Source organism: Prosopis cineraria, unplaced genomic scaffold (genome assembly GCF_029017545.1).
Source record: "Prosopis cineraria cultivar Desert tree isolate PC_DT_omini unplaced genomic scaffold, ASM2901754v1 PC11, whole genome shotgun sequence".
Taxonomy (NCBI): domain Eukaryota; kingdom Viridiplantae; phylum Streptophyta; class Magnoliopsida; order Fabales; family Fabaceae; genus Prosopis; species Prosopis cineraria.
This window is the reverse complement of record NW_026555342.1, coordinates 5,302,575-5,329,359: the sequence shown is the minus strand read 5'-3', so window position 1 is coordinate 5,329,359 and position 26,785 is coordinate 5,302,575. Positions and strand designations below refer to the sequence as shown.

Here is a 26,785-nt window from a genome sequence, read left to right as displayed (position 1 = left end):
TTTCATTTAATTTTTTTTACACATTACTCAACATTTGGATTTGAGAAATAAGTTATTCTTACATGAAATTTGATGTAAGTTATCTTATATTCTTATTCACAATTTATGATGGGAGAATTTTTGTATTAAATTTTAGACTCTCATCTTATTTTTGCTATTAATTTCATAACTAAAAAAAGTAAAAATAAATGCAATGATTCTTGACAAAATAAAAAAAATGATTTAAAAAATGTACGGCTAACAACCGTGTTTGGTTTGGAATAGAATATTGCAATCTCCAGACGTCACAAGTCCAGCTCGAGTCCTCTTCACTGCAGTCCCACCGCCCATCGTCTTCACCTTTATCTTGGTCTTAGAGAGAGAATCGAATCAACGACTGTTAGTATTGCGTTGCTTGCTGGTTCTAACACTTTACTAGCTTGCTCATTTAACTCTATTTCTCTCTCTCCCATTGCTTCCAACATCTCCTTCTGCTTCATCCTTCATCTTTCTCAGATCTGCTTGTGTTCCGCTGTCGGTGGGGGTATCTGGGGACTGACTATCTTCAAACCCAGCTTCCGAGATGAGTATGTATGGTAGGGATCCATGGGGTGGCCCGCTGGAGATTCATGCCACGGATTCCGCCACTGACGATGACCGGAGCCGGAATCTGCAGGATTTCGATAGGGCTGCGCTTTCTCGGCCACTGGATGAGACCCAGCAAAGCTGGCTTCTTGGACCTGGCGAGCAGAAGAAGAAGAAGTATGTGGATCTGGGATGTATCATTGTGAGCCGCAAGATATTCGTTTGGACGGTGGGGACGCTTCTTGTATCTGCCTTCTTGGCTGGCTTCATTACCCTTATCGTCAAGGTCGTTCCTCGCCACCACCATAAGGCTCCCCCTCCTGATAACTACACTTTAGCTCTTCACAAGGCTCTTATGTTCTTTAACGCCCAGAGATGTAAGCAATCTTTTTTCGGCTACCACTTTCTCTTTAATGATTCTCTTTAACGTTCCAATTAGACATCAGGCTCCAAATTGCACTTAGAAGGAATCATCGGGTTTGTATCTGTGGTTGTGTGACCCCCCCTCGCTTGCTTGCTCAAGTGCACGCTCACCAACAAACACCGTATTCATGCGTCTTTCATTTTTTTTTTTTTTGCTTTTGATAAGGTATTGAAGATCTTAAATGTTGCATCTTGACAATTCACAACTGATTCCTGAAGTATACTATGCATCTCTCTTTTTGACCATTTCTTATTAAGATAGCTTTTAGTCATGATAATTGAAGATCTTATATGTTGATTATTTATGATCTACGATTGAATCCTGCAGTCTTTGCTGCTCTTTCGTTTTTTTAGCCGTTTCTTCGCAAGACATATTTTATTGATCAAATTTGAAGATTTTAGATGTAGATAATGGATTATTTATGGTTGATTCCTTCTGTCGGTACATCTCTTTTCACGCACTGTTTTCACCATTTCTTGTTAGGACAACTAATTATTAAATTTGGAGATTTCACATGTTGCTGTATTTTGATTTTCCTTGTTTGATCACCCCATTTAAGAGCCTGATAGGAATTTTGGGGAGATCCACCTTGAATGCAAGATCTAAAGTCGATTCTATGTCTAATCACATGCATCCCCATCTATGATGATGTGCGACTTATTGTAAACAGAGCGTTATTGTGATTATTATCTTCAGAACATTGTTCGGGTTAAAAAATTGATATTTTAGTACTTATCTTCCTGCAGCTGGGAAACTCCCTAAGCATAACAATGTTTCATGGAGAGGTAACTCCTGTATGCAAGATGGCAAGTCTGATACATCAAGTTCAATAAAGGATCTGGTTGGTGGCTATTATGATGCTGGAGATGCTATTAAGTTCAACTTCCCTGCGTCTTTTGCCATGACCATGTTGAGCTGGAGTGTAATAGAATATAGTGCCAAATACGAAGCTGCTGGGGAGCTCAACCATATCAAGGATATAATTAAATGGGGGACAGATTACCTTCTGAAGACCTTCAATAATTCTGCTGATACCATAAGTACAATTGCCGCACAGGTAAGCATTACACTGTGGAAACATATTTGAATTGTTGTGAGGGGATTAAGCTGGGGCCTTTTTCATTATTTGGTTTGGGCCTGTTTGTTCATGCATGGACTCGGCATGAAGGCCTACACCCTCTCCAATCCCCCTCCAGGACGTAGAATTTCATGGGAAATGGCAAACAAAGGATTTCATCCCTGCATTATGTCTAAACTTATGCAGTTTTGGTGTTGCTTAAAATATATTTAAAAAAATTGACATCTAATTATGCATGCTTGAATAATGTGCTCAGTCATTTTACTAGAAATTGTTGACGAGTATATCTCATCGTTGGTTTTGTGACTTCTTTGACAGGTTGGAGCAGGGGATACTTCTGGAGGAAGTACAACTCCAAATGACCATTACTGCTGGATGCGTCCAGAGGACATTGATTATGAGAGACCTGTCTATGAATGTCACAGCTGCTCAGATCTTGCTGCAGAAATGGCTGCTGCTTTAGCTGCTGCATCCATTGTTTTCAAAGATAACAAAGCCTATTCACAGAAACTTGTTCATGGTGCGACGACACTATTTAAATTTTCAAGGGACCAAAGAGGAAGATATAGTGCAGGTGGTTCAGATGCTGCGTTATTCTACAATTCCTCCAGCTACTGGGATGAATTTGTATGGGGAGGGGCTTGGATGTATTATGCAACTGGAAATTCTTCCTACCTGAAGCTTGCTACTACTCCTGGTCTTGCTAAACATGCCGGTGCCTTTTGGGGAGGGCCTGATTATGGTGTTTTGAGCTGGGATAACAAGCTTGCTGGTGCTCAGGTAATTTTATGGATGTTCTAGTCTTCCTTGGGTTTCTGATTGATAGTTGAGTTCTACATCAGCTGGCTGGCAGCTGTATGCATCTTAATACTCTAGTCTGATATATTTTACTGCTTTGGTCTCATCTCTATTTCTTTTTCCTGGCCTACGGGCAAATTGCTTTGGTCATTATTTCCCTTCTTGAAATTCTCCTTTGCTTTTCATAATTTTATATGAATGTTATTATGTTGTAGAGTGTTGCCATGTTGACCGATTGCATTTAGCTGACTTTCTTGTGGATCTATGAGGAACTGTGTGCCATTACAATTTACTCAATATATATGAAGTTATCTGATAAAGCATCAGCAACACAAGAACCATTTTTCTTCCCATTGGATGTTCTCGGTGTTGCAATTCTTTAATTTGTAACTTAATTTTGACATCTTGTACTTAGGTTCTCCTGAGTCGCTTAAGATTGTTCTTGAGTCCTGGTTACCCATACGAAGAAATTCTAAGGACCTTCCACAATCAGACCAGTATAATTATGTGCTCTTATCTGCCGGTTTTCACAAGCTTTAACAGAACAAAAGGTAGGATCCTACTAGTTCAAACGGTTTCACTAGGCATTAGAGCTCTTGCTGCCTATATCGCATTCTAATGTGAGTAATTTGCACAGGGGGTTTAATTCAGTTGAACCATGGTAGACCTCAGCCTCTACAATACGTCGTCAATGCAGCCTTTTTGGCTACTCTATATAGTGATTATCTTGATGCTGCTGATACACCAGGGTGGTATTGTGGACCCAATTTCTTTTCTACTGACGTTCTTCGGGAATTTGCCAAGACCCAGGTGCTTAATATTCTGCTCTTTACACGATAAACCTATTCGGTTCTTGCTGTTCCTTAGTTTGTCTCTACAAGGTGTCTGCTAAATTTCAATTCATGACATTTTGTTTGGATTTTGTTTTCGGGCAGATTGACTACATCCTTGGGAAGAACCCTCGAAAAATGAGCTATATTGTAGGTTTCGGTAAACATTACCCAAAGCATCTTCACCACAGAGGTGCATCCATACCGAAGAACAAGGTTAAGTACAACTGCAAAGGAGGATGGAAATGGAGAGACTCGAAAAAACCAAACCCGAATACAATGGTTGGAGCCATGGTTGCTGGTCCTGACAGGCATGATGGTTTCCATGATGTTCGTACTAACTACAACTACACAGAGCCAACTCTTGCAGGAAATGCTGGCTTGGTAGCATCACTAGTGGCCTTGTCAGGTGACAAAAGCACAAGAATTGACAAAAACACCATTTTCTCCGCCGTTCCTCCTATGTTTCCAACACCGCCGCCGCCTCCAGCACCATGGAAACCATGAGGTGCTATGCTATTCATTATATTTTTGGGCTGAGCGTGTCCCAAATGACCTGAAGACGAAGAGGAAGACTGAAGGGCATGAACAGAATGGAAGTTATGGGACAAGATCTAGTAAATCTAGTTGGCTGGGCCAGTTCCAAGATTAGCATTAAGAGTTGAAAACTACTGTGCCTCTTTGTTTAAATTTTGTGACATACGTAGTGTATATGTAATAATAAACCTTGTATTCTTTAAAATTGAAAATTGAACAGCTTGGAATTGTTTGACTGTTTCATACTACTTGTTACAGATGATGACAAATGAGTTATAAGTTCTTAATTTAATGTTGGGTTCTTCTTTTCATGAAGATTGAAGCTGTTTCAAAACTTGTGCATGCAAAAACATATGCTCCTTCCACTAAAATAATATTATTGCTGTTTCAGATTTCTTTATTTTATTTCAAATTTTTTTTATTGTTTTAGAGACCCAGCATGTAATCAAATTTTTTCAGCTGTGCTCTTTTTTAATAATTATATGGGTGATTGTTTGAGTATTGCCAGGATGATGTACAATTATGTTTCTTTTTAATCATATCTTCACCTATCATTTTTATTTCTACCAAATTTATTTCTCTCTACTGCGGCATATTAAACTAGATTAAAGAATGGCATTATAGCCAATACTAGATGGTAATACTTTATTAATTTAATTTTTAATCTATGTGCCATAAACTTTAAACGACAATGAATAATTATAGATGCATGGAGCATGTAGGAACTAGAACCGACATTCCAGTGGTTATTACGTGGCAATTTTCATTTGACCACCTAAGTCTTTGCCATGACTTTCTACTTTCTAGTGTAGAAAAATAATACTCCCTCCAAACCACAATATAAAACATTTTTTAGAAATTTTATCTGGTTCAAAATATAGGATATTAAATAATTTTTATATTTATTTATTTTTTAACTATATCCCTACTTCATTTATTACTCTTTTTGAAAAAATCATGCATTGAAATATTTTTAAGAATTTAAGATTTCAACTAACATTATTTGTAAACCTAGAATTAGTTAATCATGACTTATATAGTGGTTCAAAGGGAGTATAATATATGGAGCAATCTATATAAATGTAAGAAAAAAACTCTTAATAAACTGTGGTATTTACCGTTTATAAATATTATTATTTATTTTTTCAAATTTCATGCAAATACCTATTATAGGTCTTATACAAGGCCTCACAAATAAAATGGAGTTTATAAGTTTAAAATTTTTCTTCTTAATATGTTATTCTTTTAAAATGAACTCATTTTTTGAATTTATTCTAGTAATATTAATGCTTTCATTGAAAAGCTGATATCACAAAAATAACAACCTAATATTTTGACTCGTAAGAGATCAAGTGAAGTGTTGTAAAATAAAATCATTAGAGAGGTCGGCTCTCAAATAAAGTGATATTATTATGAGTCTCACTCACATGTCAAGAAGCTTTACAAATAAAGTTTGAGTTTAAAGATCTGTTTTATAAGTTTTTTGAGATGAGCCCTACCGTGATATTTATATTCTACCAGTGCCACGCTACTCATGTAATTGTATTATGTAACTTAACATCCTACTCGTAAACATAACTTGTACTGCAAAGTTTGCTGTGCTTTTGATTGTTGCAAATGTCGGCGTCTTTATTACATATTCTGTTTGCAACATGATATTGGAGATTATGTTATGCCTTGCTTATAGTGAGCACCTAGCAACTAGCATCCAATTCCATTATAATTCCATGTCAACTTCATTTTGCTTTGGACTTGAGTATTCTTTGCGTTGCTTTGAATTGCAAGACGTAGAATCAAGCCACACTCTCCCCATCAATTTAAAGAAGACACGTTCACCAGATTGCAACTTCCTGAAATCACCAATACTCAGAGGCCAAAGTTTGAAATCAGCAACAAAAACGGAATTCGGATTCTTTTATATATATATATATATATATATTTTTTTTTTTTTTCCTGTCAAATTTTGAGGCCTAACTCCATATGGCCGAGGAACTGAACGAGTCTCTGGAATATACACCAACATGGATTGTTGCTGTCGTTTGCTCCATCATTGTTGCCATTTCGTTTTTGGCCGAGCGTGGTATTCATCATTTTGGGAAGGTAATTACGGTCTCTCACTTATCAACCTTCTAATCATCGTTCTACAGTTTCTATCGGACAGGGCATTGAAAGCTCAGAAATTGAATAAGCTAATTTTGCTTCCAGATTAGGGCATGCCACATTCAGCTAGAGTTCAGATGTGTTAATAGATAGCTTCAAAATAAAGAAAATGGCTTCGATGATCGGATAATGTGACAAGCTAATAAGTTAGAACGTGATAGTGGGAAGATGATAGGAGATAGAAGGTAGGTAGAAGAAAGAGAGAATACAGTTTATAGGAAAATCTCATCAGCTAACGTAAGTACAAGACTCGTTCTCAAGTCAGGCTGCAAGCTATGTATGTTAGAATACTAACCAATTGGTTAATTATCATAACTGAACATAACATAAGAGAACAACAACATTAACTACTTATCTTCCTATTTATATCTAGCGAACCGTTAAGGTTATGTTAGAAGCTAGGTATAGATCCATAATTGCAGTAGATCACAATTTGGAGTTGGTTAGTTGACCATCAACTGTTTTCCATTTAAAGACCAATTTATTTCTTCCTATTTTTTCTTTCATGTAACTTATTGGGTGCATCATGAGATGCTTATTGGCTTGGATTATGCAGTACTTGGAACACAAGGATAATCATGCACTATATCGGGCCTTGGAGAAACTGAAAGAAGGTAAATTTTTCCTGCCACAATCCACTCATGAACACATTCATTTAGTCAGTTAATACAGGTAAAAAGATACATAACATCTTTTAGTCAGTTAATTCGTTCAAGTTACCGAAATAAATTTGATCAGAAAAGGATGTTATGATGAACTTTAATGGGATAGGTTTGGATGGACTTTGCTTAATTACTCTGCGAATATTCATCATTTAGGTGCTATAATTAGTGTAACCTAGTTCCTAAAAGGAAAATTACCTGAATAAATATTTGCAGATCCAATAATTTCTCATATGTGAATAATGGCACTGAACATGATAATTATTCATTGTACCTTTAAATGGAATACACCAAACAATTAATTATTTCATAATACTGATCCATATTGAATCTTGCATAATATTCTTCTGTATATATTCTATCGAGATTATGTAGCCTAACTAGTGTGTCATTTTTCCCCCACCAGAATTGATGCTTTTGGGGTTCATTTCCCTTCTATTGACTGTCTTTCAAGGTGTAATAAGTCGCATTTGTATCCCACCTACCCTCGCAACAAATATGCTTCCATGCAAGAGGCATCATGAGTCCACAACAGGTTCAGAGCATGACTTAATTTACTACAACACTATAATCAACAGAAGAAGGCTATTTTCTGACGAAACTAGTTCAAGTTCAAAGCATTGTACCCAAAAGGTAATAGCAAAACGTACATGTGAATTCAGCTATTAACAGATTGAAGAACGGCTTACTGAATAGCAATGTATCCGATAAATAGTGAGAAGAAATTGAATAAGAAATTAAAGAAAGATCACTCTTATTAACAAAAGAAGTTGTTTTCCTTTCCTATTTTTTGCGCAAAAGAAGAAGAAAATTTTGATTTATAGCACATTTCTTTCTTTTTTCCTATGCAGGGGAAGGTTCCATTGTTATCATTAGAATCATTACACCATCTGCATATCTTCATCTTTGTATTGGCCGTTGTGCATGTGGTATTCTGTGTCACCACAATGCTTCTTGGAGGTGCAAAGGTGACGAATCGGTACTGAGATTGAATAATGATTTTGGAGAAAATTTAGTTAAAACTGCAAAAAAAAAAAAAAGACTAAGTTTTAATCATGAATAGATATGTAAGCGTGTTGGAGTGTTTTCATTAAAGAGCATGCATAACAAGCTTAACCTCTTCATCATTTTCTTGCTCTACCTATCTTCTTCATGCTAAGTTTATCTTAGATTTTTTTCCCGTGTTTGATGAAGTTTGAGAGTTGCATAGAAAAGGGAGTTTAGTAATTGCTAAAATTCCTGATTGTATATCGAAAAAGAAATTCAAATGTGCATTCAGACATGAAGAGAAGAATCATAGTTCCATGAATTGCCATAATGATAGTTATTGTTTACCTCGTGCAGATCCGCAGATGGAAGAAATGGGAGGAGGATGCTAGAGAAAAAACTAGAAGATCAGGTTCAGGAGGTTTGATGACTGTGAAACTCAACATTATCTATGTTAAAAAAAAAAAGAAGAAGAAGTGACTTGCATAAAATATTTTCTTATGTTCAGGCAATAATAGCCAAGCTCTACATCAGAGAGAGTTCTTAAAAGAACATGCTGAAGGATTTTGGAGAAAAGCAACTGTTGTATGTTGGCTGGTAAGAATCACTTTTCTCTATGTGGTTTCTCATAAGGAATACAGAATGGAATGGAATAGAATGCAAATTTTTTTTTTTTTTTTTGGATGAGTCATGTAACGTTTTCTTGGATATAAGGAATAATTGTTCTTGAATAATGGTAATAAAAGTATGATAGACATTGTTGTGGGCCTGAGAGGAAGAGGAGAAAAATGATTCTGTATTTCATCTGTGTATTCTGTAAATTTAATTCACATCTATATACAAATTAAGGACAGGATTTTCAATACTTTGATCTTCTATAATCAGCAATGAAGCCTTATCCCGATGGTATTATAATTACCCAAAAAGATGTCCCTATTCCCTAATAAGTACAATATCTCAAAAATTGTGTATCTCCATTTTTGTGCAATTTCATACTTAATAATCTAATGTGAGGAAAGAGGAGTAAAATGGAAAGCTTTTAATTTCCCGGAGGAAAATCTTACAAATGCATCTTTGGTTTTGGCTTGAAAATGGTTTTGTAATTAGAAAAAAAATGCTTACGGGAACAGTAAACTCTCGTAGCATTTGATTGAAATAAGCTGATTGAATGGCTTATAAATTGCAGCAAATATGAGAATGTAACATCAATAAGATGTCTGATGTTGATGACTTTTGGGTTGGGGTTCATTTTGGCAGAGAGCATTCTTCAAGCAATTTCATGGCTCCGTGACTGAGTCTGACTACGTTGCACTGCGACATGGATTTATAAAGGTTAAGATCCTATAATTTTATATATAATGCGGCATTTCTTCACTAATACTCTATTTCATTCTTAGACATGAAATGGACAGTAATTATGAGTAGTGAATTTTCTAGGAACACTTCCCACGAGATCCTGCCTATGATTTTCACAAGTACATGATGCGGGAACTAGAAAATGACTTCAAGAAAGTTGTAGGCATAAGGTGAGTAGACCTAGAAGAGAGCAGAGAGAGAAAGAAACGAAGTGGAACTCACTTATCACTGTGGGGCCGACCTCTCTCTTTACATTTTTATCCTCCAGTACTGGAGGAGATCCTCTCTCTTCAAACTTAAGAGAAATTTTTGGATAGTTCAAACCTTTAAAGTATAATAGTAGACCAAATTAATTGTAGATGGATTTGCAAACATATTGAACTTTTTAATGAGACCTACTTCTTCTAAGGTAATTAACTGTTCATCTATGATCAATTTGGTCTATGAAATTTTTGCTGACAGAAAAAGGTCTATATAGAAATTTTTGTGTTCAAGCAAGTTTATGCCGTCAAATTTAAGATCATCTATTCTTAATTGTTTATTCATCACAGCTGGTACCTGTGGCTCTTTGTTGTGCTCTTTTTGCTGCTAAATCTTGACGGTAATATTTGTTCCTGATTCAACAATATTCTTTGGATTGCTTTTAGTATAACGTTATCTTTAACTTGTTAATTTAAATGTCAGATAGTATCAAAATCTGATTTAACTTTATTAAATACAAACACATTCATTCTACAACAATATCTCACACAACGGTCGTTTTAGAACTCTAATCCACACGAAAATTTAACATGCAGGGTGGCACACTTATTTCTGGTTAGCCTTTTTACCATTGATAGTAAGTGACTGAGGCTATTCTCAATGGTTCTAATTTGTTAACGCTGCACATTAGTGAGTGATACATGTGAAACTTTTATTTTCATCTGCATTATGTTACAGCTTCTGCTTCTTGTGGGAGCAAAGTTAGAGTACATAATTGCTCGATTGGCTCAAGAATTCGGACAAAAGATTGAAGGGGAAGATCAAGAGGCTGCAAAAGTAGTGGGAGTCTTTAATGGAAAGAAAGAGCCTAGAGTGAAACCTTCAGATAAACACTTTTGGTTTAACAGCCCTGCTCTTGTGCTTGACTTGATTCACTTCATTTTGTTTCAGAACTCGTTTGAGATTGCATTTTTCTTCTGGATTTTGGTAAATACTTATATGATAAATCTCTCTTTCAATTCAAAATCACATATATTCATCTGCTGCTTCCATTTTTGCTCCCCCCCCCCCCTAAAAAGTTGTGACACCGACTGTATAATCTGATGTATCATCACATGTACCCAGGATATGACATATGTTGTCACATAATTAGGTGTAAGGATAAGATTTATGACATCTGGAAAAGATAAAATGAAGAAATTAGAGCCAATAAAAAGTTGAGGAATGAAAGTGAAACCTCGTGCAAAGTGAAATGACAATAAGTATATTTAGACTTTTAAAATATCTCTAAAACTGTTAATTCTCCCCTCTGCAGTTCACATATGGATTTGATTCATGCATTATGGAGAAGGTGGCCTTCATCGTTACGAGACTCGTTATGGGGTAATATTCTCCTTAGAAGTGATAAAAAGACAAGCACAGTATTCTACTTTTCAGTTCTAATTTCTGTTGTGAGAGTGAGTTATATCACCTTCTCACTGCATATCTTTGTCATGCAGTTTAATAGTTCAAGTGCTATGCAGTTACAGCACCCTTCCTCTTTATGCTTTAGTGACTCAGGTAACATAATCTAAAGACTCACCTTCCTATTTTTAGAAGGCATTTGATAAAATATTTTAGGTCCCGTTTAGTTGCTAGAAAGGAGGGAAAGAAATGGATTGAAAAAAATAAAGACAAAAATAAAATGATCAAAATGTGGAGGGAGAAAGATGAATCATATTTATAAGGGAGGAAGGTAATTTAGTTTATAAAATTGGAAGTCATGATTCATAAGATTTTTGGAGAGTATGATTTCCACATTTGTAAAGTATAATATTGAGTTTTATAATATTTACTATAAGGGGAAAGGATAATTTAGCTCATTTTTGTTTTGATTTTTTTTAATTCATTCCATTCTCATCCTTTATAACAACTAAACGGAATCTTAGATGTCAAGTATGTTTGGTACATTGGTATCCAAGGTACTCGGTGCCCTAAAAAATACTAAAAGATAGGAGACCAAATTGTGGGTAAGATACTATCTAACATCTAGGGGTATGGCTTTGCTATAATAACTTGAGTGAAAAAAATTGATGTTTCTTGAGTTTTATTGGAATTCAATTACATAAGTTTTGTCTTTATTGGAATTTTGTGAAAAAATGAAACTTTCCCCTCTATTTTCAAAATTTACTTAGACCTCCTTCAAATGAAAGAGTGAAGTATGCAAAACGTTTCTTTAGTTTTGTTGAGAATTACAAATACTTCCTTTCTATTTTTAAATGTACATAAACATCTCTTTGAAATAGAAGTGATGAGAAGCATGCACAATTTAAGCAAAATTAATGGGCATTTTATTGCAATTTTAACAAAGTTGGGGGTGGGTCATTTCACCATACTTTTTTTCAAATAAAGTTTGTGTAATTTTGGCAAAATTATGGGAAGATCAGCGTAATTTACTTGTTAAAGAATTATGTATGTTTTTGAAAATAGATATGAAATTTGTGTAATTTTATCAAAATCTAAGAAAGATTTTTGTTTCTTTTTCCGATATATTTGGAGGGTTTGAATTATCAATCTCTATCCATACTTTGTCTTATCCTTGTCGTGTCACTTAAGAAATCCTTGTATTTTACTCAAATAACTTTCAAATTTAAATACCAATAACAATGTGCCAAAAGTCTCTTGATTCCTACAAACTTTTGCAAGGAACAATGAGGTTGTGCATATGGGATTCCTACAAAGTTGAAATGTTGTTGATGAAATGTGTTGCGTACAGATGGGAAGCCACTACAAGTTCCATGATGACGTGGAATCAAATATTTTTCGTTGGCGTGAAGGAGCAAGAAGTGGAGTTGCTGGTGATTCCTCTGCTCCAGGGACGTCACAGTCCCACAAAATGGTCAAAGAACCAACACAACATGTTCAATTTGATGATCGATCACAAGAATCTTCAGTTGAGCTTGCTTGCATTGTTGAGGCCTCCTCAAAGGAACCTTATGCTGTCAATTAGGCAACTGAGGTTTGATATAGTGTGAATTAGAGCTCAATCTTCTCTTCTTATTTCTCTAAGATTGCCAAAAATTGAGGGGTGAGAAAAACCTATGGTCAAGGATTATTTTATTTTTTGTGGTGTGTGTATACAAGGATAAAACTATTGTAATATATGTGTACAAATTACAATTTTTTAAAATTATTTATCTGTGATAAATTTTGGAAAGATCAAATTCAAACCATTCTAATTAATAAATTACACATGTTAGTTTCAAAATTACTGATCACCACATTTTTAAAAAATTGAAAAACATATCAATTTTCTAAAATGATGTTCAAATAATTTCATGACATTTGATTTAATCCATCATACATATAAAAATCTGGAAATCAACGTGAATTTTGTAATTCAAGTCATAAACTTTGCAGAGTTGACTACAATTTTAAATGTTAAATTAAATTATATTTTTAACATTTAAAATTATTTTTGTAATGTTTAATTAATGTGGAATAAGCTTCTAGGACAAAAATAATACTGTAAACTAAAGTAGTGTTTGAATGGGTGTATTTGGGTTAGGAATTTGAATTTGAAATCTCACACTTGAAATTTATAAATTCTAAATCCTTTTTTTAGATGATATAAAAAATTTTAAAATATAATATTTAAATCCTTTCTTTGTATCTTAAATAAAATTTCAAATTTCAAATTCTATGTTTAAATTTAAAGGCAACTTGGATGATGTCAACGGTCTGGTCTTAGTCAAAGTTAGCAGTTTGGTCTTGACCAAAGGTGGTTGCCTAGTCTTAGTCTAATTTGGTTGTCCAAACTAGGATGACATCAGTGGCAGTCTGGTCCTTGTCAACATTAGCAGTTTGATCCAAAATAATTTATAAGGATTAGCACATGACAATTATAGTAGTTTGAGGGTTGCAGATTGGACTTGAATGACAACACTAGAATATTCCCTATTAACAGTGGCATTTGGTGTTGGACAACAAAAGTAGATAGAACAAAGACGTTGATCACAAGCTAGTCCCCAACAATGGTGATGGCGGCAAACAGATACAAGTTGGATGCGACGACCAGAACTAGACGGTGGTAGCAAACCGACACCAAATGAGAACATTGGATTGGCATCGAATGATGAAAGTGGCGGCAAAACAGCATCGGGCGAAGGAGGAGGGTGGTCCTGGTCATTGTTAGCAATTCGATCCCAATCATCACCGGCAGTTCAATCTCAATGGGCACCTACAGTCCGGTTCTAATCAAAGTTGGCCATCTGATCTCAATTAAATTCGATCATCCTGAAGGTCTAATCCTAATTTGCCCTAATCACTTGGTCCTGCTCGAAGCTGACGGTTTGATCTCGGTCAACACTAGCCTTTCGGTCTCAATCCACCTTGGCCGTTTGGTCTTGGTTAAAGTTGACTGTCTGGTCTCAGTCCGCCCCAGCTATCCAGGCTTGGTCAAAGCCGATAGTCTTGTTTCAATCGGCACCAATGGTCCAATCCCAATTGGCACCAGCGATCCAGTCTCGACCGTTGTTGGCTACCAAGTCCTAGTCGATTAGAGTCAAGAAGGTAGCAAAGTTGATGAACAAACATGAAGGAGGAGAGAAGCTTCCATTGAAATTTGAAATAATAGGGATTTAGAAAAGATTTGAAATTACAAAGAGATTGGAGTAGGATTTGAATTTGGGTCAAATTTAAATTCATACATTTTTAATTACCTAAATAATGGATTTGGCTCAAATTTAAATTCACATGCATCCAAACATAACATATATGATTTCCATAAGGAAATTTTTAGAAATTTTCATCATTTCTTGTAGGAAGAATAGTTTACTTTGAATTTTGGTGAACCATTCATATATATATATATATATATATATATATATAGTGGCGAAGCCAAGTTCCAAGAGATGCACCCCTTCACATGAAGAAAATTATATATGTAGTATAGGAAATTTACAACCTTGCACTTTTTATTTTTAGTATTTTGAACCCTCTAAACTCAAAAAAAAAAAAAAATTGAATCCAAATTTAAACTCTATATCAACATTCTCAACATATTTTTAGCCAAAAAATCTCAATATATTTTCTTCCAAATAAAAATATGCATAATTTTACTTACGCTATTATATTTTTTGCCTAATGTAATTATTTTTTAAAAAAATTATAATATTATTTTTTAATTATTAATTTTAAAATTATATTGTCTTGTACCATCTGATTCACAGTCCTAGTTTTACCATTGTATATATGTATTGGTGAACAGCTTTAATATATTATCCATAATTTTTTTTTAAAATGGAAAAAAGCAATATGAAAGAAAAATATCTCCTAGTTCAAACTCACCTCAATATCTTCTCTTTCTCAGTTCCTACTTATTATACTTACGATAGGGTGGAAAGGAAACGAAGAGATGAAAGAGAAATAGAACAAGTCTGCACAATGTTAAACGAAACTCTTAAATGTATTTTTATTCATACTCAGAGTGTCATGGCTCAAGAGAGTTAGAGGAGAAAGTAAAAGCTGCTTAGGCTTCTCAAGAGAAAGCTTCTCCATAAAAGAACTAGCATTCCCTGAAGCAGAAACAGCCTCTGCCTCTGCCTTCCCACTGATCTTTTCCTCTCTCACTTTATTTAGAATTCTTCTTACATAAACAGCAAAAAAAACAGTTATAACTATTGCAACTACGCAAGTAACAATGTTGTATACTATTGCTCCTGTGATTTTATGATCCTTGCTATACTGTGCATCTGCCAAGGTCCTCATTAATCGCCCACTGCACAGAATCAACCACTGTTAATTAATTAACAAATAAATGCAGATTAAGGTTTAGAAAATCTACAGAAAGTAATATGTTTTTAAGCTCAGTTTTTATATTCAAAAGGAAATTTCTCTGATCTCTGATCCTCCCAGAACTAATAAAATAATCAAAGAGAAGCCCCTGAAAAACTCCTAATGATCAGATTTGTTCATATCAGGTGAAAGAATAGGTGAATAAGGCAATGGTCTGGCAGTTCAAAACAGTTCTCTATATTTGCAATAGAGACTGCAAAATTATAACATAACTTCTGATCAAGGGAAATCTTTTGGCAGCATACGGATAACTACTAAAAAAGCAAAAGATATCATTTAAAAAAATTAATTTAAAAGAAAATAAAAAAAATAACAAAGCATAAATTTTACACCGACCTGGCTTACTTAAGGCATGCAAACATTTCATGCCTAATTCACCTGTCAAATGCTTTTAGATTTATTTAAATTTGGTTTGTTCTGACTATCTCCTCAATTTAAAATATGTACAAAATATATATTTTCTTTTTTCCATGCAGTAACGTGTGTGTGTGTGTGTGTGTTTGAGGGAGTGGAGATCAACAAACCTGCATATGTAGTTGAAACCGTCTGGTATCATTCCGGCTATTGATCCACACAAATAGGGCCAAAACCTTATGTTTGTCAATGATACTGCATAATTGAATATGGTATAGGGAAAAGGAGAAATCCTGACCAAAGCAACCATTAGGCACTGCTGGGACCAGCTTCCTTCAGTGGCAAGCCTAATCATTGCTGCAATCCGAGGCCACCTCTTTAACCATTGCTAGAGTCAAGAAACAAATCAAGTACATAGACAGAAAGCTGTGAACCCTAGTTTTATAAATTTACAGCAAAAAACTTGAGGTATAATTATATATAAGATAAAAGCTTACATGAGTCAGTTCACGATACAGTAGACCAGTTAGGTAAGTGAGGATCATGCCAATGGTTGTTCCACCCATTATTATAACAAAGCCAATGCCATAATCAAAACTCATCCCAGCCAACCACATAGAAGGGCCTGAAGGGATTAGGAATAACGGGAATAAAGCTAGAGAAGCAACCAGTTCAATGGCAAGAACTGGACTACTAAAGGCAGTAACTTGCCAGTTCATGAATGGATAAAGAACCTAGAATGAAAAAAAATATAAAACATCAGACTATGACTAAGGTCAAAAGTTATGAGCAGTTGTCAAGATGTTTGATATCACTGTCAAAATAAAATAGGACATGGAATATTGCTCATAGTTCAACATGTTTGAAAAGCCTTCTCATATCACGTTTTAATGAGACTTTCTCATAGCAAACACTTATGGACTTTATACAAGTTGTCTCTTATGAATAAATCAAATTTTCCAGTTGTTTTGCACGGAGCATAGCTCACTCCATAATTGATGCCAAACTGCAAATCTGCACAGTATTTGGAGAATAGATTACTGCAAAAGTCAAATAGAAAAATTATTGTTGGCATTATTTTAGTCTTATGATTTTTCTTGACCAATCATTTTAGTCCTATTATTAAGATTTTGCTGATGGGAGTCAATCTTCAGAAAACAAAAGGTCTCATTATCTACAGTTTTTCAGACTCCCTGCTTGACAGGAATGGGTATTAAATTTGTTAATTATCTCCACAAATTTGATGATACTCAGTCTCAAGGACCTTACAACATTCGCAAACTTGGAAAAGGGAAAAATAAAAAGGTTAAAAAGCGGGACTTCCAGCAAACAAGTCCATGTTATTTCTGTCTTGAACAACGAACTGATTAGATATGAAGACACACATAGCAAGATTTCCATCATTCTAAACTCTAAAGTACTGTGTTTCAGTTTCTCCTAATCAGAAATGAAGTAAATAAAAAAAATAAATTTGCCAGCAAAAGAGGTTAAAACATGGCAGATAGTGCAAATATATGGAATTATAAATCATGTGAAGTCATAGAACAGAAGTATAGGTTTTTAAACTAGTCAGTAATACTAATTAAATAATTTAATGTGAAGCTGGGGAAAAATCTAAATCTTAGAATCTGCATTTTTCTAATATATCAGATTAGTTTGTGCTCTAGAATAAGAGTAAAGAAGATTAAGTACTTTCTCAGAAAAAAATGGCACGCCCCACTTGACTAGAACGAAAACAAGTATAATGATTACAAAGCACCATAGTAACACTATCAACCACCACCAGAAAGTTCTAATTGTTGGTTGTTCTTGATGCTGCAACATTTCAGCTTCAGTGGCCTTTGGATCATCACATTTGGCCAACCCAACATATTCACTTTTCTCCCTCAGGTCACTACCTGCGTTTTCATGCTTTCCAAACTCGTCTGATGGTTCCGGTGTCATCCTTGAGAAGCCAGAATGCTATGAAGCTAAACCAAAAAAAGACAAAGAAAAAAGAAAAAGGACATAAGCATTAAGCGGGACCTCTAAATCAAGAGCTCAAAGTATTTATCTGATATTAAATGCTCAAAGTAGTAAGAACAACATCAATCACTTACTGATGTTTACTCTCTCAAATTAAGCAAAAGGTTATATTTCTCGAAATGTTCTTCTCCTACTATTTACTTCAGACGCATTTATCACTCGACGCTTCTGTTTTAAATCGCAACCTCAAAGAAAAAATCCCCAGAATGTGAGGTTTTCTAGATGAGGTGAACTAGGCTCACCCTCGAACATTTAATCCACATTAAATCTGTTATGTGGGATTAGTTACATTAGTAAGAATTAGTGAATGTTGTTAAGAAATACCAGGATTAAGAATTTTGTTAGAGGACTTTTGCATCTCTTATAAACAAGAAGATAAATAAATGTATGATGAATTGAACTGAACACAAATATTAGTTTTTCTTTGTTGTTCAATTCAATCCACCGTACGTCTATCTTATACCCTTATATGTAACTTACTAGGGATGCAAATTTATTGCTAATTCCTAATACTGTTATTGCTTAACAACATTTATTAATAATTAACTATTAACTAACATTAATTATTTTAGCCAATCCTACAGAACAACCACACAAATTAAAGGAGGAGCGTAGCTCTCCCTACTCCTAAGCCAAAACTAACCCCTGTCTTCAAACAGAAGAAGAACAGAGACCTTTGCCGCCTTTTTTTTCAAGAAAAACGAAGCAAAATCTGCACAACAGAAAAACAAAACAAAAAGTTAGTTAAAAAAAAAAATACAACGAAGCGGTAGATCAAGCAGCAGAGTAAAGCCGATTAAAACGTACGAATAAATCACATATACGATGCACGTAAAAAAATTGCTGCTCTGCTGTCCCTCCAAAAAATCTGGAATGCCCAGGCGGGACTGCCGTCGGAGGAAGTCGCCGACAGTCTCCGCCGGCCGCTGCAGGCAACCGAGCTGGTGGATGTTTGTAGGCTGTGCGGTGCGAATCTGAGAAGGATGATAATGCTCCGCTCATTTTCGCGCCCCTCGCGCCTACGCAGTAACAAATAGGACCTTTTTTAAAACAAATAATGAAGATTAATAAACTAAATTTTAAGTTTATTAAAATATGACATAATTGGTATTTAAATCCTCAAAAAATAATATATATTTTATTGTAATTCAGATTAATAGTTTAAATAATTAATTTTACCATTTAATTTTTTTAAAGACATTATATTTTTTATCAATCAATTGATGAACTAAAGGAAACATGTGTTATTAGAATATAAAAAAGTTAATTTTTGAATAGATACTTAGATATACTCTCTACGTTAAAAAATATAAAATATTTTTAATTAAATTTTATTCTAATAAAATATTTATTTATTTTAAAATTAATATAATTTTTTATATTCATCTTATTTAATATGGTATTTTATTTTAAAATAAATATAAAATAATTTATTTATTACGAATACTTTTAAAAAAATACAATAATTATATTTAAAGTTTTAAAAATATTTTATATTTTTTAATATTTAATCTTACATTTAAGAATGAAGAGAACGAAGAGAGTATGTTATTTTTTCTAGCAAATTGTATCTAATTTAAACTCCATTCATTGAAGCATGATGCAGTTTCATTTTTTATAAATATAATGATGTGTGTGTGTATATATAATGATGTTATGTGAATCTCATGCAGTCACATTGTTTCGTTTCATGTCATAGTCTCTCATAGTCATAACATATAAATGCAAAATTCAATTAAACGGTATATTATAGTTTTCTTGTTGGTTCACTTTATGATGATGTATGCTTTTATGAACGACTGTACTTTTTTTTGGGGGGGGGGGGGCTAGAAAAAAATATGCGTAACTATATCTAGAATTACTTCCACTTTTTATTTTCTTATGTGTGTGTCTTAAAATACATGTGTATATGTGTGTGTTTATTTCAAAACAATAATTTATATAATTTCTTTTACTTATAAGTATTAGTTATCAACCTAATAATTCTAATGCATTTTTATTGTCTTCACAAAATCTTAATCTGTTAATCTCTTTATATAGGTTGGTCACCGTTGTTGTTGTTGTTAGCGTTAGCGAACAATATATAGTAAGGTGATATCTATCCACAATCCGATCGTCAAAAAAAATTTTAAAAAATAAATCTATGATTCGTAATTTTTATTTTAAATATTTCCAAGAGTAATTTTATTCCGTTATTAATTACTCAACATGAACTGCAAAATGAGAAATGACTGATCATGCACTCCAATGTCCATCACGCGAATGCCATTTAAGGAATTGCGTGCTAATGCAAGCAACAAAAAAGGCAGAGCCTGAGAATTCATGGAGAAGAACTGGAAGATCAGGAGATTCATCGGAACTGCCTCTTGCTCTAAAGGAATCGATTCGAGCATTGCCCGTGTTGGTGTTGAGGGTGGCAACTTCAGGTGAAGCTTCGAGCATCGTCCATGGGCGACGCAATTTCTCCTGCCGGTCAGGTCCAACAAGCTGCCGGCGTGGGAATTCTTCTTCAGATTGTGATGTTGGTTTTATCTTTCGTGCTCGGCCACATTCTTCGTCGCAAGAAGATATACGTCATTCCTGAAGCCAGTGCTTCTCTTCTCATAGGTTGATCGTTGTTAGTTGCCTTGTTTCATTCATTTATTTATTTTTGACTTGCTTGATTTGATACTTATTTTGTTTTTCTTTTTTATCTGCTGTCGTAGGATTAATCGTTGGAGGGGTAGCTAACATTTTTAAGATAGAGAATGGCATTATCAGGTTATTGCAATGTTAATCACTGTCCCTTATACTACTTTGATGAATACGACTCTGTTGTGTTCTTCTTTCATTTTCTCAGCTGACGTTTTGAATTTTGATTGTCTTCTGCAGGGCGTGGTTCAATTTTCATGAGGAATTTTTTTTCTTGTTCCTGTTACCTCCCATAATATTATATCCTCCCTAAAGTTTGTCGTTTGTTAGTATTATTCTTATGCTTGTTATTGTTATTATTTCTAACGTTTCCATTTATCTAATTTCTAATTAGTGATACCTGCCTGTCTTTATATCCATAATGTTTTTTCTTGACTGTCAAGGTTACTCAGTCTGGGTTCAGTCTCTCACCTGTAAGCCTCTCCATTATAGATTTGTTTTTGGACGTGTGTTCCTTCAAACAAGTTTTTTGACTCCTTGGCTGTGTTCTTTACAGAAACCTTTCTTCTTAAATTTTGGAGCTATTGTGACATTTGCTATATTCGGTACTTTTATAGCTTCAATAGTAACGGGTATTCTAGTGTAAGTTATTTTTTCCCCATATATAGTTATTTCCCCATTTAGTACAGCTATTTCACTTTGTGTTTTATTAGGATTTATTAATTCCATGCTACTACCTTTTTCCTAACTGCCGCAGTTATCTTGGCGGACAGATCCACCTCATGTATAAACTACCATTTGTTGAGTGCATAATGTTTGGTGCTCTTATATCAGCAACTGATCCTGTTACTGTTTTGTCCATATTTCAGGTGATTTCCTGCTTTCTTTTGCATTTTTTCCATTTATAGGCTACTACTTATATACATTTTCTGACTTTTGGCTAGTGGTCTTGAAACTTATAAGCATGTCCAATTCAAAAGCCATGGAGCACCTATTAGAGTTCTTAGGGACCTAGTATATTATGTCATTATGAATTTGATGAAGGGGGCTAGTCTTAATATGTGATTGATATGTTTATGTATGCCATAAGAATCACCATGGCCTCCTTGCTAGCCTAGCCAGTCCCTTTCCTAATGTTCCCCACAACGAGCATCAACGTTAATTTATGCGATGTGATATTTAATACATATATAGTTTACGCTTTCCTAGTTTCTGCTCAGCTAGTGTGTCTATATCCAATTTTGTTGTCCTTTCCAACTCTCAGTACGTACATGTAATACTGATGTAACATTTTTGCTTTACTTTGCTCCTAAGATGTACTTTTTCCTGCCATATTCGTAGGAGCTTGGCACAGATGTTAACCTATATGCCTTGGTTTTTGGAGAATCTGTTTTAAATGATGCAGTAAGTCTGTAAAACTACTGTGCTTTTTTTGTTTCTTATTGTCTAGTTCATCTGTCATTTAAGATGAATGGTGTTAACTGGCTTATCTTTTATTTTTTGTCCCCTTTCTATTTGTCCTTTCTTTACTCTAACCTCCCTCATGCCTTATTTTGTAGATGGCAATTTCCTTGTACAGGTATCTGAACTTCTAATTATGCTTATCCAAGGTAATTCAAATATCATTAAGAGTACAACAATAAATCAATAACTTACTGTGCAGGACGGCGTCATTGGTTAAAACTCACCCATCTGGACCAAATTTCTTCATGATAGTTGTTAGTTTTGTGGAATTCTTTGTTGGCTCAATGTCTGCAGGTCAGTCTTTACATATTTCATTTAATTTTCTCTTTATGCTGTGTTAGTTTAATTTTAGTTTATTAAATTTCAGTCACGTTGTGTATTCTAGCTTTCATTTTGGTCCTTTTCTTCTACCAAGTTGATATCACTCTTATTGGGGCAGAACAGTAATGAAAATGAGAGACGGAACCTTTTTGAATACATTATTTGGTTTTGATGAACTTATATACTGTGTTGTATTGTATGTGAATTATTACATTATAATTTTTGCCAGCTGAAGGAATTCTTATTTCTAATTGCCCTCAATTGCTGTTCTTTTGGTGGCTATACAGGCGTTGGAGTTGGTTTTATATCTGCTTTGATATCCTTTTAAATTCACTTGTCCTAATAGAGAATTTTGAGATTTGAAAGTCAAAATATATCGTGGAACCTTAACTATCAGAACCTATTTAAGCATGCAGGGCTGGATATTTACAAGTAAGCATTTGGTATCAATTCATAATCTTTGGTGATTCTTTTATTAAAAAATTCATGTTTCGCACCACAATTCAAAAATATTGACACAAATATTTTCTGGTTTTTTCTAGTCTTCAGAACTTGGAGAGCTGTCTTTTTGTTCTCTTCCCTTATTTCTCGTAAGAAATCTGTTTGAACCATTTCTTCAATTTGTCTCAAATCTCTTGTATTCTTTTCTATATAAATGGTGGGAAAGAGGGTAAATCTATTTTCTTCTTCAGGTACATGCTTGCAGAAGGTCTTGGCATGTCTGGGATCGTATCAATATTGTTCGCGGGAATAGTAAGTGCAAATTATATTACACCTCTCTTATTTTGCTATTTATGCTTTAAAATATCATTATCAGGATCTTGGTGCTCTATTTTAGCTCATGAAGCGCTACACATATTCAAATTTGTCCACAAGTTCTCAAAGATTCGTCTCCTCATTTTTTGAGTTAATATCATCTTTGGCAGAGACATTTGTGTAAGGAAAATTCTATCTGCTATATTTTATTCAAGCAATCAAATACTTCCGTCTAAAGGATGCATTTACACCTTTATGTCTTATGATCTGTAGATTTATATACATGGGCCTTAATATTGCAATGGAGAAACATCGTTGGTCACATGTTGGATTTATATTCTTCTCAATTGTATCCTTTTTTTCCCCATGTATTCTTGTACCAGAAATTTGAATTGTTGTCAGCAAGACATTTGAAATTCTTTGATGTTTTCGGAAATAAACATGCACATGGCATTTATAGATGCAAGGGGTTACTCTTGGGGACATTATTACAAATAGGGTAGGAGGGGACTAATGAAACTACTTCTAACAGTTGTGATGCGTACTACTTCACTTCCTCAACTAGCTCGGTAAAAAATTTCAGATATTCATTGGGGTTGCAAGGTATTTGTGCTCTTATTGCTTATAGCATAGATGTTCAATCATTCTTACATTTGTTTATCTCAAGCTTTTCATCCAGTTTCATTATGATACCTATCTGCGCGACTCTTTTCTGCTTCACTTTCATTTGTTCGAATAGTTTTTTTTTTTTTTTTTACTATATTAAACTTAGTCACTTCATGTAGGGCAGCAAATGTCTTTTCCTGTGTCTTTCTGGTCAACCTCGTCAGACCTGCTCATCAAAAGATTCCTCCAAATCATCAGAAAGCACTTTGGTATAGTGGTAAGGACGGCGTGAAATACTTGTATATGTATGGACTTCGATTGATTCTATCAACAAAGGAAACTGCTCCTCGGTTGTAGCTATCTTTTATTGCTTTGGCTAAATTTCGTTTGTTATGCTGTGTGAGTAGGACTTCGAGGGGCAATGGCCTTTGCCCTTGCTCTGCAATCATTTCATGATCTTCCAGAAGGACATGGTCAGACCATATTTACTGCTACTACTGCAATAATTATTTTGACGGTAGGAATACTCATTTTGCTCTGGTTTGACCTAACATTTAACATTTAAAAAAAAAAAACAAAGTTCCATGGACAATAATATTTGGCTGCATTGGGCATACTTAAAATCTTGAATGTTATTGTCATTCTTAATATATTGCATTTCCATGTGTATCTGTTCACATTATTGTCTCTCAAGCACATATGTATCTGTTCATTCTTAATAGTTGGCTCCATTTTTGCGGTTGTTTCGTGGATAATTGCAATTGCTGCTAAAGATAAACTTTTGTTTGATTTAGTGATAACTATGCCAATGTACAATTTTTTGCTGGACAGTAATTTCAAAAAGTTGGTGTTAAACTTACTGAAAGAAATCCTAGTTATTTCCTAGACTAAAAGGTGACGCTGGCACATTTTCTTGTCCCAGTTATAAGCAAGCCGCCAATTTTTTCTTTTCCCCTGCTCTTTTAATCTCCACTGGTAGTAGTATTTCAACATTAAAATTTATATTCGTTTTAGGTGTTATTGACTGGTGGATCAACGAGTTACATGCTGGGAGCTCTGGAAGTTGTAGGTGATAGCAATAAAATTGATAGTCCTCTGGGCTCTGAAGAAACCGTGGTAAGTTTTTCAACTTATAATTTAATTCGCCGTGAATTGACTTTCAAAAGGTTCTTGCATATTCTTTATGATCAAGCAACTACTATCAGTAATACTTGTTATACTCAATATGTATATGTTATATATTATGAAGTGTTCTAATCAAAATTGGCACTGTTATGGCTTATCTTTTGTTTTCAGAAAAATTTTTGTAAGTTTTTATAGTAAAAGGAACGACCATGTAATTAAGTCATCTCTTAAAGATAAGAGTATTTTACAGATCCAGTGTTTGATAAAATTGTTTTTTTTGCTCGACAGCATCATTTATCCTTTTGGAGGATCTTGTTTAACTTAATGAATTGGCTTTTATATGTTTATTTTTTTATAGGAAATTTTTATATATTTATTTCTGTTTTCTCATTTAACTAATTTTTGCTTTCTTCCTCAAGAATTTTAAAGACAACAATAGTGATCCTGTTTCTTCTCACAATGAAGAGTCATCATCAGGGAACAAATTCAGGGTAAGGCTAGAAGGACTCCGCAACAGGTATCATTCACATCCTGAGTTTAGACTCCAGATAGTGAAAATATGGTAAAATGTATTTTTTTTTTCCCATAATGATCTTGCTTCTTTCATTTTCTCTTTGCTTCTTTGTAGTGCCGTATCTCTTACAGCTTTAGATAGAAACTACCTCACTCCATTCTTTACAAGTCAAAGCGAAGACGAAGCAGATGGTGAGTTTAACTTAGCATTGACCTCTATTTAAGGTTTTGTCAACTTCTCACTAAAGCGATGACATTGATTGGTTTGGGTTATTTCTTGGATGTCGCTCTAAGGGTAAGTCTCAAAAATATGAACTGCCTGATTTTGGAATATAATAAACATGGTCGTACTTCTCTCTCACACACATTAGTTCGAAACTCTTTCTTCTTAAAAATTTCAAGCGGCATATCTGTATGATGCGGTACACAATTTTCCCTAAATACTCATTATTCCATAGGACCATTACAGGTGAGTTCAGCCCTATATACAACACCAGGACCCTCTCAACGGCTATTAACTACCATAATAGATTCATATAACTACCCTTAACACCCTACTACAAGCAACTCTTCCTACTACTAATGCAATATTGGTTATCATACATCTGCCTGGTAACAAGATGTCTTCGGCTTCCATCTCGTTTTTATGTGTTGAATTACATCTCTGTAACTTTGTAACCTCTGAAGTCTAGTCCTGAACCGAGGCTTGTGAACCTACAGTGTCTCTGGAAAGGAAGGGAGCAGATAATTTCTTTTTTCTTTTTCTTTTTTTTTGAAGGAAAAAAAAACACGTAGCTTCTGATTAAGTTATAGTCCCTTGTTAATTTTTGAGAGTTGTGTTTCCAGTATCACTTTTCAACAACGATCTTGATGCATTATATTCAAGAAGCTTGGAGACTGAATGCTTTGGCGTTGTGCAAAGTAAATTTATTGACATAATTTTAACCCAACCTGCTGTTGATCTTAACAGCCAAACTTTTGACTGCTAGTAGAAGTCACAGAGCAGGCTTCCATGACGATAACCATGATTCTCCATGAACTCGCTATCATTGTAAAAGGTATGCTTGAAAGCTAAATCAATTCATAGACATGGTGGAGAATACAGGTATCTGGTATCCTTCCTTCATTCCAAGTTACAATTGCTAATCTTGCGTCAAGTAGGTAATGTACTGTGTGGCCCATGTGGCTGTGGGTTGGACACTTAGTAAGAGATATTACCAGCATGAGTAAGATTCCATGAAAGCTGATACATGTCTTGCCTCTGTTCTGCCAAGAAAGAAATGGAAATGTAGAAAGAGGATCATAATCCTACTTTGTAATGTCTGTTGATCTGGATCCTTTGCATTTTCCCCCAAGTGACAATGAATTAATTTTTAGTTGAGAGAAACATTTGGAGGCATGAAACTTAATTTATAGGTCCATTTGTTTCTAAACAATTGGAATCAGAAAATACAGAGGATCCAAATTGTAGTTCTGTATGTCGAAGTTTTCATGGGTATATTCACTTCAGTTGAGTTTTTGTTTTGAATGTATGTAATATTAATCCTCTTATTCCTTG

General features: G+C 34.4%; 4 protein-coding genes across 7 annotated transcripts; 3 read left to right on the top strand and 1 right to left on the bottom strand.

The window, feature by feature from the left end:
- Positions 1-322: 322 nt before the first annotated feature.
- Positions 323-4,523, top strand: LOC129285910 (endoglucanase 25-like). Its single transcript, XM_054921888.1, has 6 exons — positions 323-941; positions 1,735-2,045; positions 2,385-2,846; positions 3,280-3,415; positions 3,502-3,674; positions 3,800-4,523. Exons 1-6 carry the CDS (start codon positions 563-565, stop codon positions 4,199-4,201), a joined length of 1,863 nt encoding a protein of 620 aa, XP_054777863.1. The 5' UTR covers positions 323-562; the 3' UTR covers positions 4,202-4,523.
- Positions 4,524-5,954: 1,431 nt separating this feature from the next.
- LOC129286667 (MLO-like protein 13) lies at positions 5,955-12,784 on the top strand. Of its 3 annotated transcripts, none has more exons than XM_054922648.1 (14): positions 5,955-6,331; positions 6,948-7,005; positions 7,508-7,686; positions 7,905-8,021; positions 8,398-8,461; positions 8,549-8,637; positions 9,298-9,372; positions 9,478-9,566; positions 9,948-9,997; positions 10,194-10,234; positions 10,336-10,584; positions 10,913-10,980; positions 11,097-11,157; positions 12,353-12,784. In XM_054922648.1, the coding sequence occupies exons 1-14, from the start codon at positions 6,212-6,214 to the stop codon at positions 12,584-12,586; spliced, it is 1,494 nt and encodes a 497-aa protein (XP_054778623.1). In that variant the 5' UTR covers positions 5,955-6,211; the 3' UTR covers positions 12,587-12,784. The 3 variants fall into 3 exon arrangements, with proteins under 3 accessions (XP_054778623.1, XP_054778624.1, XP_054778622.1); XM_054922647.1 differs by having other exon boundaries at positions 5,956-6,331; positions 7,460-7,686; XM_054922649.1 differs by lacking the exon at positions 7,905-8,021 and having other exon boundaries at positions 7,460-7,686.
- Positions 12,785-15,019: 2,235 nt separating this feature from the next.
- LOC129285277 (uncharacterized) lies at positions 15,020-18,826 on the bottom strand. Of its 2 annotated transcripts, none has more exons than XM_054920874.1 (6): positions 18,619-18,826; positions 18,455-18,523; positions 17,479-17,756; positions 16,284-16,520; positions 15,957-16,174; positions 15,020-15,355 (listed from the first exon to the last, which is right to left on the bottom strand). In XM_054920874.1, the coding sequence occupies exons 3-6, from the start codon at positions 17,728-17,730 to the stop codon at positions 15,025-15,027; spliced, it is 1,038 nt and encodes a 345-aa protein (XP_054776849.1). In that variant the 5' UTR covers positions 17,731-17,756; positions 18,455-18,523; positions 18,619-18,826; the 3' UTR covers positions 15,020-15,024. The 2 variants fall into 2 exon arrangements, with proteins under 2 accessions (XP_054776849.1, XP_054776850.1); XM_054920875.1 differs by having other exon boundaries at positions 18,486-18,523.
- Positions 18,827-20,160: 1,334 nt separating this feature from the next.
- Positions 20,161-26,708, top strand: LOC129285449 (sodium/hydrogen exchanger 6-like). The gene is made up of 22 exons (XM_054921163.1): positions 20,161-20,418; positions 20,517-20,571; positions 20,683-20,742; positions 20,891-20,915; positions 20,999-21,084; positions 21,200-21,311; positions 21,784-21,846; positions 22,002-22,021; positions 22,106-22,200; positions 22,515-22,543; positions 22,628-22,659; positions 22,770-22,817; positions 22,920-22,980; positions 23,066-23,163; positions 23,257-23,332; positions 23,567-23,586; positions 23,769-23,866; positions 23,997-24,106; positions 24,604-24,705; positions 25,134-25,231; positions 25,343-25,419; positions 26,198-26,708. Exons 1-22 carry the CDS (start codon positions 20,259-20,261, stop codon positions 26,263-26,265), a joined length of 1,593 nt encoding a protein of 530 aa, XP_054777138.1. The 5' UTR covers positions 20,161-20,258; the 3' UTR covers positions 26,266-26,708.
- The last annotated feature ends 77 nt before the right edge of the window (positions 26,709-26,785 follow it).